Here is a 16796-nt window from a genome sequence, read left to right as displayed (position 1 = left end):
TGCTCAGGCACTGAGTCTTCATGCAACTTGTGTCATCCAAAACTAAAATCCTAGTCTTCCTTCAACAGCCCTACTTCATCAGCCCTACCTGATCTGTTACCCACTGCTTTTCCTCAGAATTAGCCTTAGAACTATCTGTTGGTTTTTTTTACCTGCCTGGCACCAGATAATCTGGGACTCTGATGCTGTAATACTCCTGGTCATAGAAATGCAGGATGTCTTTATCAGTCAACAGGCAAAATAGACTGCAGTGTTCCCTCCTGTAGGAGGATGAGTCCTGAGGGCCTTGTCTTTCAAAACCAAATCATGAAATAGTTCAGTCTAGCTTTGTCTCTGTTTTGTTGTTTGTTAGGTGTTTTGGTTTTTTTCTTTTTTTTTTTTTTTTAAAAAAAAGCAAAAAAAAAAAGCTATCCAAAGACTGCTCAAAGCAGTAAATGGCGAAGAGCAGTAATTGAGAAGGTGTTATAATGCTGGAGAATGTTGTTATTCAGCTTCAGGTGAAAACTTTTCTTTAGTTCTTTAGTGCAAGTAGGCGATTTCCCAGCAAAAGTGCCTTTACTCAGAGTGAGGCAGAAATTTGTGTTCATACCCTGAGGCTGCTACTGCTTCTGGAGTTCACAAAACTCTCTTAAGGAATGATTAAATATCAGGCTGTGGAAATCTTTCTCTGAAGAGTTAAGTTTTATTTCATCTGTTGCTCTGAGACATGAGAGGGGTGCTGATGGAAGAGTGAACTTGGAGCTTCTGTCAGCTGTTGGTGAAGAAGTCATGTCCCAGGCAAAGGAAACGTGTAGAGTGAAGCAAGTGTGTCCTATGAATAGGATATGCTGGCTGCCTCGTGTAGTCCCTCAGTCAATTTTTTTCTTAGTGAAAGGCTGTTTGAGTGTAAGAGAAATTGGTTGCTTTATTAAGCAACCCTAATTTGGGCTTACACGTATATGATGATTTTAGTAAATCTAGCCTTAATGTGAGTTGCAAAGAAATGTGATAAATATGCAATAACTTCTTTGTATAAGGGTACTGTTTTGTAGTAGCATTGCTTCCTGCTTCCTCAGTAGTTTCTAAAACGATATAAGTGTGGTGGCATGTGATCTACCTTATGGCTTCCATCATGCCCTGCACTGTGAACATTTTGAATTGCTTACTATTGATCATGGGTTTTTTTCACCATACTTTTATAATTAAGTATATATTGAAGTTTAGAGGTACTGTTTACGTTATCTTCTGTAAACCAGTGAAGCGATAATTTAGTTTAATGAGTTCTTAATTTAAGGAAGCTAGACACACAGAAACAAGTAACTGCATGTTAGACATGAGAGCTGTTGTAAAGATACTTGAAAAACAAATATTACTCAGTTTGAGAATGCCTGCCTGCAAGGGGTTACGCAGGTTATGAACAGTCATTTGATGTTCTTAAAATTGAAGAACTTACAGAATAAAGAAATGTTTAACAAAAAGGTTAAACTAATGTGTGAATGCTGGAAGTCTAATACTAGTTTGCAGTTTTCAGTACTCCATAAACTACCTGCTTCATTGTGAGATGTTCAGCATCTCTCCTTTATCTCCTTTCTCCTCCTCTAAACTTTTAACTCAGACTGGAGTGATTTGCCTAATTGAATGAGTTATATTCTGTGCTGAAATGCTATTAACTTCAACTCCTTGATGTACATGCATACATTTGAAAGTAGCTGTGCCATGTAAGTCTTGAAGTAGTACTGGGAAGAGGGGAAATAGCTTTATTTATTGAACAATCAAGGTATTTTTTTAACACAATGTAAATTCTTCAGACCAACTTGCATAGATGGTTTCTAATAAAAATCTGAGCCTAGTTCTTCTGTGCTGTGCTCCAACCATCCTCATTTAATTTGGTGATTGGTGAACAAAACTTGCAATATTTACCTTCACCTATCTGGCTATTATAAATGTAATTTCTTTTTAAAGACAAGGCAGGCTTTGGGACTGACTATTCCTTAACAGACTTGCTCTCAGATTGTTATTTCAGGTAAATTTTTCCCCCCAGCTTTTACTTATTGTAGTGAAGTTGCTTTTGTTGTTTTGCAGTGTGTAGCCACACTCATTCTGGTGTGAAGAGCAAGAGTCTACATTAAAAATCCAAGCTCTAACATCCTGTGGTGCAAGATGGCCCTGTTCTTCCACGGGTGACTGGTTGCCCAGTTGTTGGGTCAGTGGGCTGTTTAATCCTAAACTTCCCATTTTTTATATATTCTGAGCATCAAGAGATTTTTTAGAGGTAAAGTAAGGTGCCTTCATCTTTTAAACTAGGAGGTTATAGTCTGAATGTGTTTGGAAGCTCAAAATTATTTAGAACTGGTAAAGCAGCCTCTCCTGTGATTTAAAATCCATTTATTTACAGAAATTAAGTCTTGCATTGTAAATATTAAATAATCTGGTGCTTATACATGACTTCATAATTTCGGATGTTTTTTGTTATTACAGTATTTCAGCTTTTGAAGCAACCAAAATTATTCAAGATACGGTAGATTTCTACAAACAAACTGAAGGTGCTTTTACAGTAAAGTAGGCTTGGAAAAGTAACTACTCTTGCAAAACAAGTTTTTGTTCTTATGCAGCTGTAGCAATAGTGTAGTTCAAGAATAAAAGTAGGCATAAATGCTAGTATTTGCACTGTTCTTAACTCTGTACATAAGCACTGGCAGATGCAGTGGGATTTGTGCCTTGTGTGCATTTCACTGAAGTAGATTCTGAATTTACAAGGAAGACAGTATATGTAGCAAGTAAATTGGCCATATTCGAGATCATACACGGGGAAGTGTTCTGGATTAGTAGTAATACACTGAAATCAAATGTTCGGGGTTTAACTTGTCTTTTCATGAAAATACTAGGTTAAGCTAGGGTTGACTTACTGTATAGATTCAGCTCTACAGAAACCCTTGTAGTTGTTCTCAGCTCTGTGATAATTCTAGGAATGAATCTAAGTGTTTTCAGTTCATCCTTCAATATTTGAAGGAGAAAAAAGAAAACTTGTTTCTGGGTCATTACCAAAATTTCACAGGGTACAGCATATTAAAATTTGAATAGATCCACGTTGAAATTTACTGAAAACAAGCTCAGTATTTTGTCACTGTTAAACATTTGTATTGATCAGAAAAACTAGCTTCTAGTCTCCATTTTGGGTTATGGTTCATTGCCTTTACATCTCATGAAGCATTAATAATTCTAAAACGAGGCATTTGTAGTTTAAGAATATTGATCCTGTAAACTCAGTTGTCTACAACATGCTTCCCACTGTGAGGATAAAAAGTACTTTGCAAATTTTTTAAAGCATGTTTGAGCAAAATTACTGAACTAAGGAGATAATCCATTTGTATCTTACTGCTTTGGTACATTCTGTTATGCAGAAAAAGTATGCAAAACTGCTTGGTTTAAGAATTCTCAGCAAATACTTCTCAAGTCCACAATTAAGACAGGATCCTTAAGTAACTTTACTATTGTCTGCATGGCACTGCAGTACATGCAAGCTGTACTTCAGCCCTAAAGAGCCATTTAGCTGGGTTTGCAAGACACTTTAACATTGAAAAGCAAAACAGTCTCCACAAGAAGTGGGGTCTTGTTCACTAATTTTGGCATAATGGTAGATTGCCATGCATGTTCCGGGATCCAGGTTTGCTCAGGTATTGCTGCCCAAAGGTAATGGGTTTCTGTGCAGCACTGCATGCCTTGCAGAAAATAGGGAGCCAGTGTTTTATTATATGGCTCATGCATGAAGAGTAATGTCTTCCTTCTCTTTGTTTAAAGCTCAAGAGCTTGATCTGTTTTCCTCACTGGTATGTAAGTGGCATATCAGTGCTAATTAAGTAGAAATTATGTACAGCAAATGGGGTTAAAACATGTAAAGACACAGATTTTTATATTTTTTTCAATTTCCATTTATTATCTTGAAGAAAAGTTTGCAAAGTTTGCATTAGTAAGCTCTTCAGTTTTAGTAAATAAAATCTGTAACTACCTGTAACATCTGTTGTACTGATGATTGTAATTTTTCGTTCACTGATTCAGAAACTGAAGCACACTATTCAAGAGGCTATGACTGAACTGACATTTTCTTCTATACTGTAATTTTTCTCTGTAAAATTAAATTACTTTATGCATAAAACTCACTGAAGTACGGAGTATGAATGTAAGCATTGCTGATCGGTGTGAAAAATGCCTGAACCGCTGTTCCTTGCAGCACTGTAGAATGTTGCCTTAAGCCAGTCAGCAGCACTGATGATTATTTTTTTAAAGTCAGTTGTAAAGGTGGACAAGAAGCTCACTTTAAACACAATGGAAAGCAAAAAACCTGAACAAACAAACAAAAAACCAAAACCAAAACAAAACAAACCCACACAAAAAGCAACCCCCAAACAAAAACTACATGTACTGGAGAAAGGAAGTATGTGAACTTCAGTCAGTGCTTTTAAAGTATTTATGAAACAGTGATTTTTCTTGGGAGGGGGGGTGGGGGAGTGGGGTGTCCATATAGCTTGGTTATTAATGGAACTGGATGTGTGGAAAAGGTTTCTTATGTACCTTTTCCATCCCCATAAATTGTTAACTGAAGCTGTAGAGGATTTGGGTTAAGTACTAATGTTCTGGAGCTCAGCTAAACCCCTTGATTGGGTCTTCTATGAGTTCCAATCAACTTTTCATGACCCTGTTGTGGGAGGTTTCCTGACACTGTTACCCCTCCTCTCTCAAGAACTTGTCTTGGAAGAGGTCTCTGTGATACTTTTAAGGAGAACCATTCAACAATAAGAGAAGGTGTTTAAAGCAACCCCAAGACAAAGAAAAAGCATTAGAAATTTATTCAGAATATAAGAACATTTGTAAAATAAGTATTATAAATGTCTCTGTATAAATAAATGCAGTTTTTACAATTCTATATCAAATAAACACAAAATAGCTATTTTACAGCGGCTAAGGAACTAAAAAGCAGCAACACATTTAAAGCTAATTTAGTAAGATGAAAGGTTTTCTAAAATTACAATGTATGGTACAGTACTAAAGGAGGAGAAAATCCTAATAAAACCAATAGAACAATACTGACAATGCAGCCTTAGTGACATGTGCTTCGCAATAGCTAACAAACAGTACATTCAAGCTGGTGAAGATTTATACGTTTCATTAGAAAACCAGTACTTTTTTTCTAAACACACTGTGAAATACAAAGTTTCATGCACTCTATTGACTTAGAAAATAATAATACAAAAAAACAAACAAAACAAAAAACCAAAACAAACAAAAAAACCCAACAAACCACCCTTTGATAATGAATGAGTGAACAACAGGTTCTGTTGGCAAGAACTACCTATTTTCCCTGCTCTGCAAATGTATTTTTTCTGCAGAAAGTCATGAATGAGTTCGGTTGCTGTGACTCTGGGTGATCTGCACACTCATCTACAGGCTGGGTGTGCTGGTATTTCAGAGCTGCATGAAGTTTTTAGGCATTTATTCTCAGGGTTGGTGCCATTTTTTAACAGGTACATAGGAACTGCAGCTAACTGTTAATATTAAACAGTTTTCACAACACCAGTACACCTTTCACTGCTTCCACGTGGGGGAAACCCTTCTTTTTTTACATTATGCCAAGAAATTAAGCAAGAGCTCCTTGCTTAGGCAAGGCACAACTGGTGATCTGGCAAACTCTAAGTACTGCTGAGGCTGTCAATAGTAACAGTCTTGCTTTCCCACCCATAAGTATGGGAAGAAAGGGTAAGTGCCTTACATTTACTGATTCTAAAACATTTTGAGCACAGTTGTCAGGAAAGATCTGCAGTAAATGCAGTAAAACAATGTTCAATGTCTGCAGAATCAGCAAATACTTATGCCTGAAAGAGGCACTGAGCGAGGCAGCAGCTTTTTATGCCTTTAAACCCAGGCACAACTTACGCTTTCTTACTCTGTATCTTTCCTTTGAAGACACTTTCAGTGCCAATGCCTTATGCTGCTTTGTATTCTGTTTAGGTCTCTCTAGATACCAAGAAACAGATAATTGAGCCTAAGAGGAAATCCGGTGCAGCAGTGGTTTCTAGTCACCTGAAGTGACAGTATTTCACACAGCCAGCCTGTGATGACCTGAAGTTGTGTTTTAGGTGCAAGAATTAAAAACTGATTGTGTGTTTGCCAGAGTACACTGTGTAATTTTCCTTATGTTTCTTCAGAAAGAAGGATGATAGCTACCGCTGAAGCTCATGGCAAAACCCCACATTCCTTTTGATGAGACACTTGATGTCCACAAAAGGGAAATGCCACAGATAGGTACTTACCAACGCCATTAAAAAGCCAGTAATAAATCAGTGTGCCTGCTCCTCAACAGACTGGTTTGCATTACAAATTAAGAAGTGTAATTATCATGAGACAGAGGACTGATCAAACCAAAACTCAGACCATCACTACCTACAACTTTAGAAATCTGCATTGTTTTGACTTGCTGCTACAGTGAATCATATACCATGTTGGCTCTGTAGCTGATGTATCAGACTCTAGAAAACTAGGGAAAAGACCCTAAGAAAAGCAGCAGCTACAGTAATAGCAGTTGGTGTTCATGGCATCTGTTTCAAATGTAACCAGGACACAATGTTGCCGTATTCTGAATACAAATTCCCACAACTGTTGTGCCTGTCTGGCCTAACCTCATAGTAGACAGCAACAGTTCAAGTCCTCTACACATATCTACGTAGTACTAGAAATCAGAAAAATAAATGAGAGAAGTTAATAACATTCTGAGTACACAAATACAACTTCAGGTGCAATTCAACATGTAAAGCAAAAATAGCAGACAACTCCTGCAATCAGATTCACGCAAACAAAGCCTGAAAAGTATACAAAGAAGTGTAACACAGTAACAGGCCAACAAAGTTAATGGACCTAAGTTTGGCATGTCTAAACAAACAGGGAATCTATTTTAGGTACTCAGTCAAAAACATTCTGAATGAAACAGGTGCTACAAGAGATAACTGTATTTTGCTCCCTAGAGAAGTCAACCTAATCATGATGCTTTGCATATTGTTCACTATCTGAATAGGACAACATTTTCAATTCAGCCAGTTTAATAATGCAGTAAAATATGATGTGACTTAAGCAAAAGAATAGAATGTTAGCAACAACAAAAACTAACCTAAGAAGTTGCACAAAGACTTCACCATTCACATTCCATTTGTTGATGTTCATTCGTCCATACACCTACATGTTTAAATATTTGGGCCTATGTATTCGATATTAAATATTAGGTACGTTCCTAACAAGTACCTTTTTTTGGTCAAAACACGTATAAAAAGAAGACATTCTACCTCTTGATCACAGAAAGGTGTAATAGCACTATTTACAAAAAACCAGCCCAACTTCTTAAAGAAAACCTCGAGTTGAAACAAGAAAAACCCAACTGTTACACAAAATAATTCTAACACCATGCAATATAAAATGCCAGGAGGTCTCCTGTAACTTCTAATACCAAGATGATGAAGGGAGTGGAACATCTCCTGTATGAGGAAAGGCTGAGGGAGCTGGGTCTTCTCAGCTTGGAGGAGAATGAGGGGTGACCTCATTAATGTTTATAAATATGTAAGGGGTGAGTGCCAGGAGGACAGAGTCAAGCTTTTCTCAGGGGTGACTGAAAACAGGACAAGGGGCAATGGTTACAAAATGGAGCATAGGCAGTTCCATACAAATACACGGAAGAATTTTTTTACTGTGAAGGTGACAGAGCACTGGCACAGGCTGCCCAGGGGTGCTGACTCCCCAGGAGTCTCCTTTCCTGGAGACATTCAGAGCCCCCCTGGACATGTTCCTGTGTGACCTCCTGTAGGTGACTCTGTTCTGACTCAGTGATCTTCCGAGGTCCCTTCCAACCCCTAACTTTCTGTGATTCTGTGGTTCTTACCCAACCCTGTCACAGACTGTATCTGGCATGGTGAAACTCACAACCTTTACGCGTCTTACAAAATGTAGGAAATACCCCATTATCATAGTTTTCAGAGATGCAACAAGGATTTTTTGACTTTCTTCCAAATCAATAGTTTTCCTACCCAATCCACACTGTGAGGGACAGTACTACAAGTATGGTGTAAAAAATCAAGTGAGCCCATCATCAGCCCACTGCAGGTGCCTCTGTAGTTGGATTTAACCACAGCAGCAAGACTTGAGGGTACAATATGGGGTGTTGTGTGCAAAGGGAGCTCAGGGTATGGGAAAACACTGAAATTATCCCCAAAAATGCCAAAATTAAATCCTCTTAACATGAATTATTTTGTTTTGTGACACTGTTCACCCATGGGACATACACAAAATGGAAAAGAAGCTGTATGAGTAAAGACATAATGACAACAACAATGTACATAATTATAGTATGATAATTCAGGCACTGCCATTTTACATTATGAAACAGTCCTTAAGATTAACACTTACATTATCCCCACTTATATTATCCCCATGCTACCTCTCTGGTATCCCAGAGAAGGTGCTTAAGCATGTCAGTATTGACAGAACTTTTAGTGTTTGAAGCTACCTATGTCAGCCTTCAAAAGAAAAACATTTGTAATGGCACAAATTATCTTCAAACGAGATGCATTTAAAGTGAAGTTTCATTGGTGTGTGGTCTAGAATTCTCTTCTTCCAGTAAAGCTATTCTTTGTTTGAGCATCCTTACTTGCGTATCATGTCTTTCCACCATGGCCATCATTTGTGATTCCAGTTTCTTCAGCTTATTTTGATGCTTTTTCTTTGCTTTTTCATAAGCTGCTACCAAGTTGCTATTAGAAATACAAGGCAATGTAAGGTCATTCAAAAAGTCTTGGTCAAGGCAAGAGCTATAAAAAAATCCACCCCAAGCCCCCACCTTTGGAGAACTCCAAAGTTTGGTTATTGCAGTCTTCCTAAAACTTACTAGTGCTTTAAAATGCCTTAGATCCAAAACTTATTGGTCCAAACCCAGCTCAGTACTAAAGTAAACTGGTTTCTGAAAACATCTTAAAGCCAGAGGCTGCTGCTGCTGCCACCTCGATCACTCTTTGTGAGTCAGAATACCACAACATTTAACATGTAATGCTTTGCAAAACCTTTGCTTGGCCAGAAACTTCTTACAAAGCCTGGCACTGACTCTGCATTTTCCATTAAAAAAACCCCCGAACAGTTATATACAGAGCATGGTATATTGTGCTACTTTGTCAGCTGCTACATACTTTCTGTGACTCCACCTTAATTCAGTCTGAAAGCTTGAGATGGGTACTGCTCCTCAACACAAGGGCTTTCAAATAGAGTTTCAAAATGAAAACTACATTGTGAGTATTAGGCTTCTTCTAGGAAGGGCAGCTACAGGCCATGCAGACACAGTGCAAGTAAACTCTACGGAGTGGGCAATAACATTTAAGTGTGATTATCAAAGCCAGTTTATTACTGGAGGCTGGAGCCAAAGAAAAGGGAGCAATTTTAAACAAAGGAACATATTCATAAACACAGGTTTTATTTTATTTTAATAATAATAATAATGTATTTACTAGTAATTCAGTTATTTCCCAAAATGTTCTTAGGCTATGTAGTTGGATTCCAGTGTCCTACATGGGAGACATATACCTCCCCTATCTCTTAACTATAACCTTAAGGAGTAGACTTGTGTGAATATGTGGATCCCCAAACTGCTCATTAAGGTAGGGAGAGGATTACAGTGCATTAGCAGAATGCAAAACAACAACAACAACAACAACAAAGTAATGCATCCACCTGTTGGTAGATCCTTTACCTGTTTGCCCTTTTAAGGTCATTAACAAATTCTGCAGACTGCTGATGTCTGATTTCACTGCTTTTTGTGAGTCTTTCCAAAGCACTCACTAATTCTTGCACTCTAGCTTTCAGTTTCTTCTCCCTGGGTCAGCAAAAAAAAAGGGAAAAAAATATTTTCAAAACAGAAATAACACTTCAGCTTGTAAGTGAATGAATGGTAATCTTGTGCTGAGTTGACAGGCTGAAAATATTTTCCTTCCTACTTTCCTTTCCTTCCTACTTCTCGAGTAACACAGGATGTAGCTCTTACATGAAACTTTCCCACAAATTGATCAATGTAACACTCACCATTTTAGAATACAGGCTCAGAAATGCAGCAGACAAAGAGGAATACAAACCCTTTCTTGTGGAAAGGTTGACCTTGTATGTACTGAATTACACTAAGAAATAATCACAAAGATACAGAAATAAAAATTTAAGAATATCTGGCACATGCCAATTACTATGTCTTGAATAAGATTTTAAAGAAAACTACCAAGGGAAATCAAACATTGTTATCACACAGGAATTTTAATCAAAACCAGCATACCAGGATTGTTACTAAAAACAACTTACTAAACAGATTTTGCTAAGAAATTACTAACATAGACTCACGGAATGGTTTGGGTTGGAAGGGCCCTTAGAGATCATCTCACCCCAACCAACCTGGCCTTGAACACTGAACACCTCAGGCTTCCATAACTTCCCTGAGCAACCTATGTTTCACCACACTCAGAGGAATCCATTTGATTTCTTTAATTGCCTTAAATTTACTGGAGAAATTTACACTACAGCTTGTATTACAGTAGATCACTAGGGTTTTTTTAAGAGCCAGCAAGTCCAGTTCATGTGGCAGTGGACAACAGAAAAAGAATGAGAGAGGGGCAGACACACAGAAAAGGGCAAGCTCACAAAATACAGAGGAGAGAGCACAGGCATTTTCTTCTGGAGGTAGTCTTTTTCTTTCAGAAAAGTCACAGTAGTGAGGTTTAGAATAACAACACAGTTGCTAATACGTGGTTACCAGTCATGAACCAAAAGCTAATTACATGAAGTGTGCCAAAATGGAATTGAGGTACCTCATAATATTTTTATATTACAACTCTCTGTATGAGTGAAAGAAATAACAAGGCAGAAATTCTGAGGAAGGCTAAGCATTACAGCCTGGAGTTCAAGCTGGCTTCAAAACACATTTCCCAGCACAGGCAAGGATGGAGGGTGAGGCAGGTTCTTCTTTCCAGGCTACACCCTGCTCCAGAGCCAATGGCTGCCTACAGACAGCTCCTATTAGACATCAGACTCTCCCACCTCTTGTGGGAAGGGTGTCGATGTGGAGAGCCAGAAACTTTTCTCTGTGAGTTATCTTCATAGCACAGATGCCCCAGAGGGAAAAAAACCCAACACATTTGGAAATTTTAAAACGTGGCATGAATGACATGGAGCTGTGCTAAACTGGGACAAAGTTAAATCTTGCAGTGTTGAACCTTAAACCTGGTAGGTTTGCATGGAAAGAGATGTTTTCTCATGCTTTGCAGCTGCTTGCCCTTCCCTCCTGTGTTTAGTTGCATTTGTGCTGTGGACGTAAATCAGACTTAATCTCCACGGCACGGTCACCAGTAGCTCCCACATAAACTCACTAAGCCCGACGGGAATGAATACCCTAAAATTCGTGAAAGCTTCCACAGTTACGGAGAGGCTACAGAGGGAGGGATGCTCCTCGGAACCGGTCTGAGTAGCCCGCAGTGCCGCGGCTGGCCCGGCAGCGGCAGCGTTTCACAAGCAGAGAGGGACCAGGACCGCACAGGCAGCAGCGCTCGCGGTGCTGGGCTCCAGCAACAGAAGGGCTTTCACAGAGCCAGCCGGGGAAATATTCCAAGTTAGCCAACACACTGCAGACGCTGGCTTACTGGCCAGATTAAAAAGGACGTAACAGGGGCCTCATTGATGAAGAGTCATCAGTATTCTTTATGCATCCCTCCACTGAAGCAACATCTCTCAGTTTTCAAATTACACAATCTTTTTTTATTTTACCCCTAGCAGTTAAAAGCTCCTTACCACCCATGCCAAATATAAACTTTATATTTTATACCCATTCCTAGCAGTCAGACCATCAGAAGGACTCAGTACAGTCTGTGGACAAAACTTGTGTTCTGCAAAGAAAACAGCAACAAAAAAACAACCAACCATCACCAACAAAAAAATATCCAGTTTTTACTTTCAACAGAAGATAAATAAGAAAAGACCTGCTAGCTAAAGTGTGTGTGGGACTACCAATATGACAGAAGAGCATACGGTAAATTTGTCGCTTATCTGCATTCCAAAGTATGATACAGCCAGAGGCTCTGGGGAAGACTCAGCAGCACTGCATCCAGCACTGCAACCTGGAGTGAACAGCATGTCCAATGGAATAAACATTTGCAGTATTTGGATGGGGAGAGAAAACAAAAAATCACATAAGACTGATTTAATATTTTGGTCCAGAAAAGGTACAGCTGTGAAAACACTTCACACAGTCCCCCGTGAGAGAACCCCAGGGAACCACAGTTTACTGCAACTGAAGTCCTGCTGAAACAAAAGCTGTGTGTATAAGAAACACAGTGGGAAACTTGAAGGAACTTGTCAGGCATGGTAAAGTTTGGTTGCCAGGGTGCCTATTACCTGATAAGACTACTCCATCATGTTTTGTCTGTTTTGGAACTCATACCTTTCAGTCATGTTCAGTCCAAACTCAGCTAAACATCAAGTGGTGTTTCTTTACACCTGGCCTGTAACATTCTTTTATTTCTGCTTGCCGCAGAGCCAGTGGAGTGGTAAGCACTCTATGGACTAGTTAAACAACTTTCAGATGCTAGTTCTTCACCATCTTGCTAAGTATGTAACAGTGAGTAATCAAATATAAAGATACCTCAAATTCCCATTTATACCAGTAAAACACGTATTCTCTGAGCTGAAAAGATACACACAGTTCTTCTGGGTTTTTTTTATACCTTGAAGTCAGTAGAAATAGCACTAACTAGTGCCTACTCCCACCTTAATCTCAGGGAAAGCAATGGGTGGTTTCACTGCATGTGCTGAAATGTCCCAAAATCTTACAAAATTATGTTAAGGATCTATTTTTACACGTAATGTACCCCATTTCAAACACGCTTAACTAAATATTTCAAGAATAAATATTTTTATTTATTCACAGAATAAATAAAACCTCAGTAGGCACACATAGCAGCAACAGTGAAGGCACAGTAAATACCTTGTTTCAGTCTGGGAAATGGAAATGCAAATACACTTGGTTGATTACTATTACACACAAAAAACATGTAAAGGTTTTCCTCAGAGACTTTAGAGCTTACTGTCCAGCCAGCAAATCACAGAATCACAGAAAGTGAGGGGTTGGAAGGGACCTCAAAAGATCATTGAGTCCAACCCCCCTGCCAGAGCAGGGTCACACATAGCAGGTCACACAGGAACACATCCAGGTGGGCTCTGAATGTCTCCAGGGAAGGAGACTCCACAGGCTCCCTGGGCAGCCTGTGCTCTGTCACCCTCACAGTAAAAAATTTCTCCTCATGTTCACGTGGAACCTCCTCTGCTCACACTTAAATCCATTGCCTCTTGTCCTGTCATTGGACATAATTGAGAAGATCCTTGTAGAATCCTCCTGGCTCTCTCCCTTTACATGTTTAGAAACATTAACGAGGCTGATCCTCATTCTCCTCTTCTCCAAGTTGAAGAGCCCCAGCTCCCTCAGCCTTTCCTCATAAGGGAGATGTTCCACTCCCTTCATCATCTTGGTCACTCTGCACTGAACTCTTTCAAGCAGTTCCTGTTCCTTCTGGAACTGAGGGGCCCAGAACTGGACACAATATTCTAGATGTGGCCTCACCAAGGCAGAGTAGAGAGGGAGGAGAACCTCTCTCATCCTACTAACCCCCCTTCTAATGCACCCCAGGATGCCATTGGCCTTCTTGGCCACAAGGGCACATTGTTGGCTCATGGTCATCCGTCCATCCACCAGCACCCCCAGGTCCCTTTCCCCTTCACTACTCTCCAACAGTTCAGTCCCCAACCTATACAGGTATTTGGGGTTGTTCCTACCCAGATGCAAGACTCTACACTTGCACTTGTTAAAATTCATTACATTTCTCCCTGCCCAACTCTCCAGCCTCTCCAGGTCCCTCTGAATGGCAGCACAGCCTTCTGGGGTGTCAGCCACTCCTCCCAGTTTTGTGTCATCAGCAAACTTGCTGAGTAGACACTGTCCCATTGTCAAGGTCATTGATAAAGATGTTGAATAGGACTGGACCCAGCACTGATCCCTGGAGGACTCCACTGGTCAGAGGTCTCCAGCTGGACTCTGCACCATTCATCACCACTCTTCGGGTGTCCAGTCTCACTGTCCATTCTTCTATTCCACATTTCCTGAGCTTGCTCAAGAGGATATTATGGGAGACTGTGTCAAAAGCCTTGCTAAGTCAAGTTAGACTAAATCCACTGATCTCCCTGCATCTACCCATTCAGCCAAAACATCAGATTAGTCAGCTGTGATTTCCCCTTGGTAAATCCATGCTGACTACTCCTCTAACATCTTCTCTTCCCTGTGCTTAGAGATGACCCCCAGAACAAGCTGCGCCATCATTTTTCCAGGGATGGGGGTGAAGATGACTGGCCTGTAATTGCCTGGATCTTCCTTCCTGCCCCTAAAATGCTCTATCCTTTTGTGAAAATCCCATGCCTCATAGTGCTAACTCTTCCCATTTCTCTCCATTTCTATCACTAAGTGCCTCAGTTTGGACCAAAATAATTCTTATTTGTGTCTCTCCAAGATTGCTTGCTTAGCTCAGCTGTGAAAGGGGATGGTAATGAATCCTGAGTTGCTATCTGTATTCCTTTAATGCATTACACAGTTGTCTGTCTTCACAGGATTTCTAGCACCATTTCACATTCCTGATTGCTATTATAAATCAGCAAGATATGTAGAATCATCCACTACAGGCTTAATGAGACAGAATATTTAAAAACAACACTCCTAGTCATGTGCAGGATTTTCCCAGGCTGAAAACATGTCAAAGCTGCTAACCAGGATGGAACTGCATTTGATGTGACAACCATACAAACATCCTCCCAGCAGGGATCGCTGTATAGCTGTGGCATGGCCTCCTCCAGTCAGTCTTCCAAAGTATGAACAGCAAACTTGTACAGAGGCTTACAAGACAAGCACACGTCCCAGGGCTGTAATAGACACCATTATGAATTCTGAGCAAGAGTTTAATGTGCATATTTTGACAGGAAGGGGGAAGGAGAAGCAGTTTTTTGGAACCCAATTTCTGTCAGTCCCGAAGTCACAACCTAACGGGACGGCAGAAGTCAGCACAGCTTTTGTTCCCAACAGTTTGTCTTCCAGATGGATACTGATGCTGCTGGAGCTGTGGAAAACGGAGCTATGGCATCTCATGTGTACTGAGAAAATGAGCACTTACTTCCTGAAGAGGGAGCAATCTTATGATCCGAGGGCATGGCTTCCTTCCAACATAAGAGCTCTGCTTCTGGGCACTCAAGAAGTCAGCTGGGAAAATCCCTGACTGCACTCCTTCCAAAGCTCAGGGTAAGTGTATTTAGAGACCTACAGCCTACTTCAACATTTGCCAAAATCACTATTTTCAGTGAAATGCCTAATGTGCTGGTAACAAAGACCCTTGTTTTGTATTTTTACCATCAAAACACTCAGTGGGCAGCTGCTAAGACGTTTTCAAGGGCTTTTTGTTTCAGACTAACAGGATGGTTTGAGTGGGAAGGCAAGCGGACAGGGCCTGACATTTTCCCTGGCTTCAAGGCTACTGCTGCAGAGAGTGTGGAATTCTGCCAGGGCTGCAAAGGAAGCTATCTAACATTGTACACGTTTCTACTGTGTCTGTCAATCTGGCCTCTGCTCACTGACACCATATTTGGCCCAGAATAATGTAAGCAAGGTCTTGCACACCTTTCATTTTCCTTTACTGCCTGGGCTTTTCCACACATGTGCAGGTTTCATATGCCAGAAGTCTTCCTGGGTAGATTTTCCTGCCCTTGCTCACTTTGCTGAGAATTCCCCAGTGCTGCAAACAGGAACTGCTCTTCCCTGGTATGCAGAAAGCTGGTTTTTTCTGCCCCTGGCTTGGAGTGTATCCAGCTAACTCCAGTTCTTGTGAAAGCACAAGGTATCTCCCCTCTGCACCGGGGTCAAGAGCACCCACAGGTCTTGCCAAATCTGCAGCAAAAGAGGAGTACTGAGCTCCTCCAGATCAGGAGGTAAGAAGGTTTCCTTACCCACAGCTGGGCAGAGACAACTCAGGGGCCTTTGGACTCAGGGGGATGGACGCTTCATGTTCCCTGGGTGCAGGCACCCATGGCCAGTCCCCAGGCACCTGGGGTCTTGAAGGAACATGAGGGAGGAGAAGCACCTGCGACACAGCCCCCAGCTTTCTGCATGGTCCCCGCTTTGAAGGGGAGGCAGGCACACGCTTTCCCCCCTAATTACTCCTAGACCCTTTTTCAGTATCCTCCTGTTGTTTTAAGCCTGGCATTTTCCCTCACCCCCCTATCAATCTTCGGGGGTGACATAAGATTGTTTTTTTCAGGCATTTGACTCCTCTCAGGAGATAGCAGCTGGACACTTAAAAGGAATGCAGATGCATTCTCTCTCAATCAGCTGTTTAAACTAACCTTTTACATCAGGATGGCATGCAGAATCTCCAAGCCAATTTGAATGCATGCCAGCATCACTGGTTTGTGTTGGCCTGCTAAGGAAAACCTCTAATACACTATACAATTTTTTAAAAGACAACAAAACAGTGCTAGGCAAATGCCAGCACCGGCATTTGTTTAATAGTCTTAAAAGCACTGCCTTCACTGCCTTGTTTCTTATTGACTCACCTCCTCAGGCCCCAGTGGGCTTTAGAACACCCATGCTGTGCTGTTCTGCCTGCCACCAGAGCAAAACCAGCTCTTGTTGGTCACAGACAAGATGCAGAGTGCCTCAAATGATGTTTTGC

General features: G+C 40.6%; 1 protein-coding gene across 2 annotated transcripts in view; it reads right to left on the bottom strand.

Moving 5' to 3' along the window:
- Positions 1-7675: 7675 nt before the first annotated feature.
- The window catches only part of MCC (MCC regulator of WNT signaling pathway), a 184897-nt gene continuing 175776 nt past the window's right edge, over positions 7676-16796 (bottom strand). For both annotated transcript variants that reach the window (XM_030467894.1, XM_030467896.1), the window contains 2 exons: positions 9752-9874; positions 7676-8765 (listed from right to left, as the gene is read on the bottom strand). In XM_030467894.1, the coding sequence (XP_030323754.1) occupies positions 8585-8765; positions 9752-9874 (304 nt within the window). In that variant the 3' untranslated portion in view covers positions 7676-8584. The remainder of the gene's footprint in view (positions 8766-9751; positions 9875-16796) is intronic.

The sequence above is a fragment of the Calypte anna genome, chromosome Z, assembly GCF_003957555.1.
Source record: "Calypte anna isolate BGI_N300 chromosome Z, bCalAnn1_v1.p, whole genome shotgun sequence".
NCBI classification, from domain to species: Eukaryota; Metazoa; Chordata; class Aves; order Apodiformes; family Trochilidae; genus Calypte; species Calypte anna.
Note: the sequence above shows the minus strand (reverse complement) of the source record. Positions and strands in the feature narration are given on the sequence as shown.